The sequence below is a fragment of the Urtica dioica genome, chromosome 6 (assembly GCF_054948205.1).
Source record: "Urtica dioica subsp. dioica isolate 48M chromosome 6, U.dioica_male_clone48M_v1_H2, whole genome shotgun sequence".
NCBI lineage: Eukaryota > Viridiplantae > Streptophyta > Magnoliopsida > Rosales > Urticaceae > Urtica > Urtica dioica.
In genome coordinates this window covers 2,814,597-2,815,835 of record NC_142761.1, presented here as the reverse complement: position 1 = coordinate 2,815,835, position 1,239 = coordinate 2,814,597, and the positions used below count along the sequence as shown (strand labels likewise).

Here is a 1,239-nt window from a genome sequence, read left to right as displayed (position 1 = left end):
GGTGACAACGTTGAGAGGAGCTCTTGTCCTTTGAGCCTCGTTCTCATCGCTCCCCTTGTCGGCTGCTTTACCGTGCCGGCTTGTCGAGGCTTCGGAGTTGTTGACCATTTTAAGAACGAACTCTTTCAGTTCTCCTCCTCGGATTAATGACTCGATTTGTCTCTTTAAATCGATGCATCCAGAGGTCACATGTCCATAACACTGGTGAAACTCGCAGTACTTTGACCGGTCTCGTTTAGAAGGTTCACTTTTTAGAGGCGCGGGGTCAGTAAACTTGTCGCGAGCTAGCGCGAGGATCCTCTTAGGCGGGGCATTCAGCGGAGTGAAATTTGAGTGGTCTCGAAACTTTTCCACCAACAGATTCTTTGAATTAGTATGAGGTCGTTCGGAAGCGCCGGTACGCGCCTTTTTCCTTTTCTAGTCGTCGGACTCGTCATCCTCCTTTCGGCGATTTGCTTGGACGCTTGTCCTTCGGATCTGGACAAACTCTTCCAAAGTGATGTATTTCCCAGCTCGGGCCGTGAGCTCGGTCATTGTCTTTGGCTCTTTCTTGATCAAGGAGTTGAGGAAGTCACTAATTAGGAGTCCGTCGAGAATCGCCGAAATGGCTTCGCCATCTTCAAACTTGTCAACTCTGTTCGACTCCTCACTGAAACGTGACAAGTATTCGCGTAGAGATTCGCTTCTTCTCTGCCTGACTGTTCGGAGGTGGCTCTTTCCCAGCTTTCTATCTCTAGAGCCGCTAAAGCGGGCAAGAAAGTTTTGTTGCAACTCCTCGAAAGATCGAATTGTCCCGGGCCTTAGCTTGAGGAACCATTGGTAGGCAGGACCACTCAAAGTGAGGCAAAATGCCTGACACATGATTGCCGTTGAGTGTCTCCCCACTTTCTGTTAGGAATATTGCCCACTTGAAGATAATGAATAAATTATTACTAAATTCGATAATAAGATTACTCTATTAGCATTATATGATTAGTGGGTTGAGTTCTAAACAATTAGAATCAATAACAACTATCTTCCATAGCCTCCGTATTAAACTGAGTCACGTGCTGGGCACCTGAGTTCGGGCGGTGAGCTAAAATGAGGTCGATGACTGATATACGCCTGGAAAGCTATATCTAAAGTCATATATGTGGAACACATAGGTGAAGGCTGATCACTATGTGGGAGCATTCTACACTTGTGGTAAGTGTACGACTTGGACAGGTCTTGGTGTAGATGTGTCGTTTAAGGACCGTT

At 46.7% G+C, this 1,239-nt stretch overlaps 1 protein-coding gene across 1 annotated transcript; it reads right to left on the bottom strand.

Annotated features, from left to right (window-relative positions):
- Positions 1-417: 417 nt before the first annotated feature.
- LOC149392897 (uncharacterized) lies at positions 418-861 on the bottom strand. The gene has a single exon (XM_089617860.1). It carries the CDS (start codon positions 859-861, stop codon positions 418-420), a length of 444 nt encoding a protein of 147 aa, XP_089473986.1.
- Positions 862-1,239: the final 378 nt, after the last annotated feature.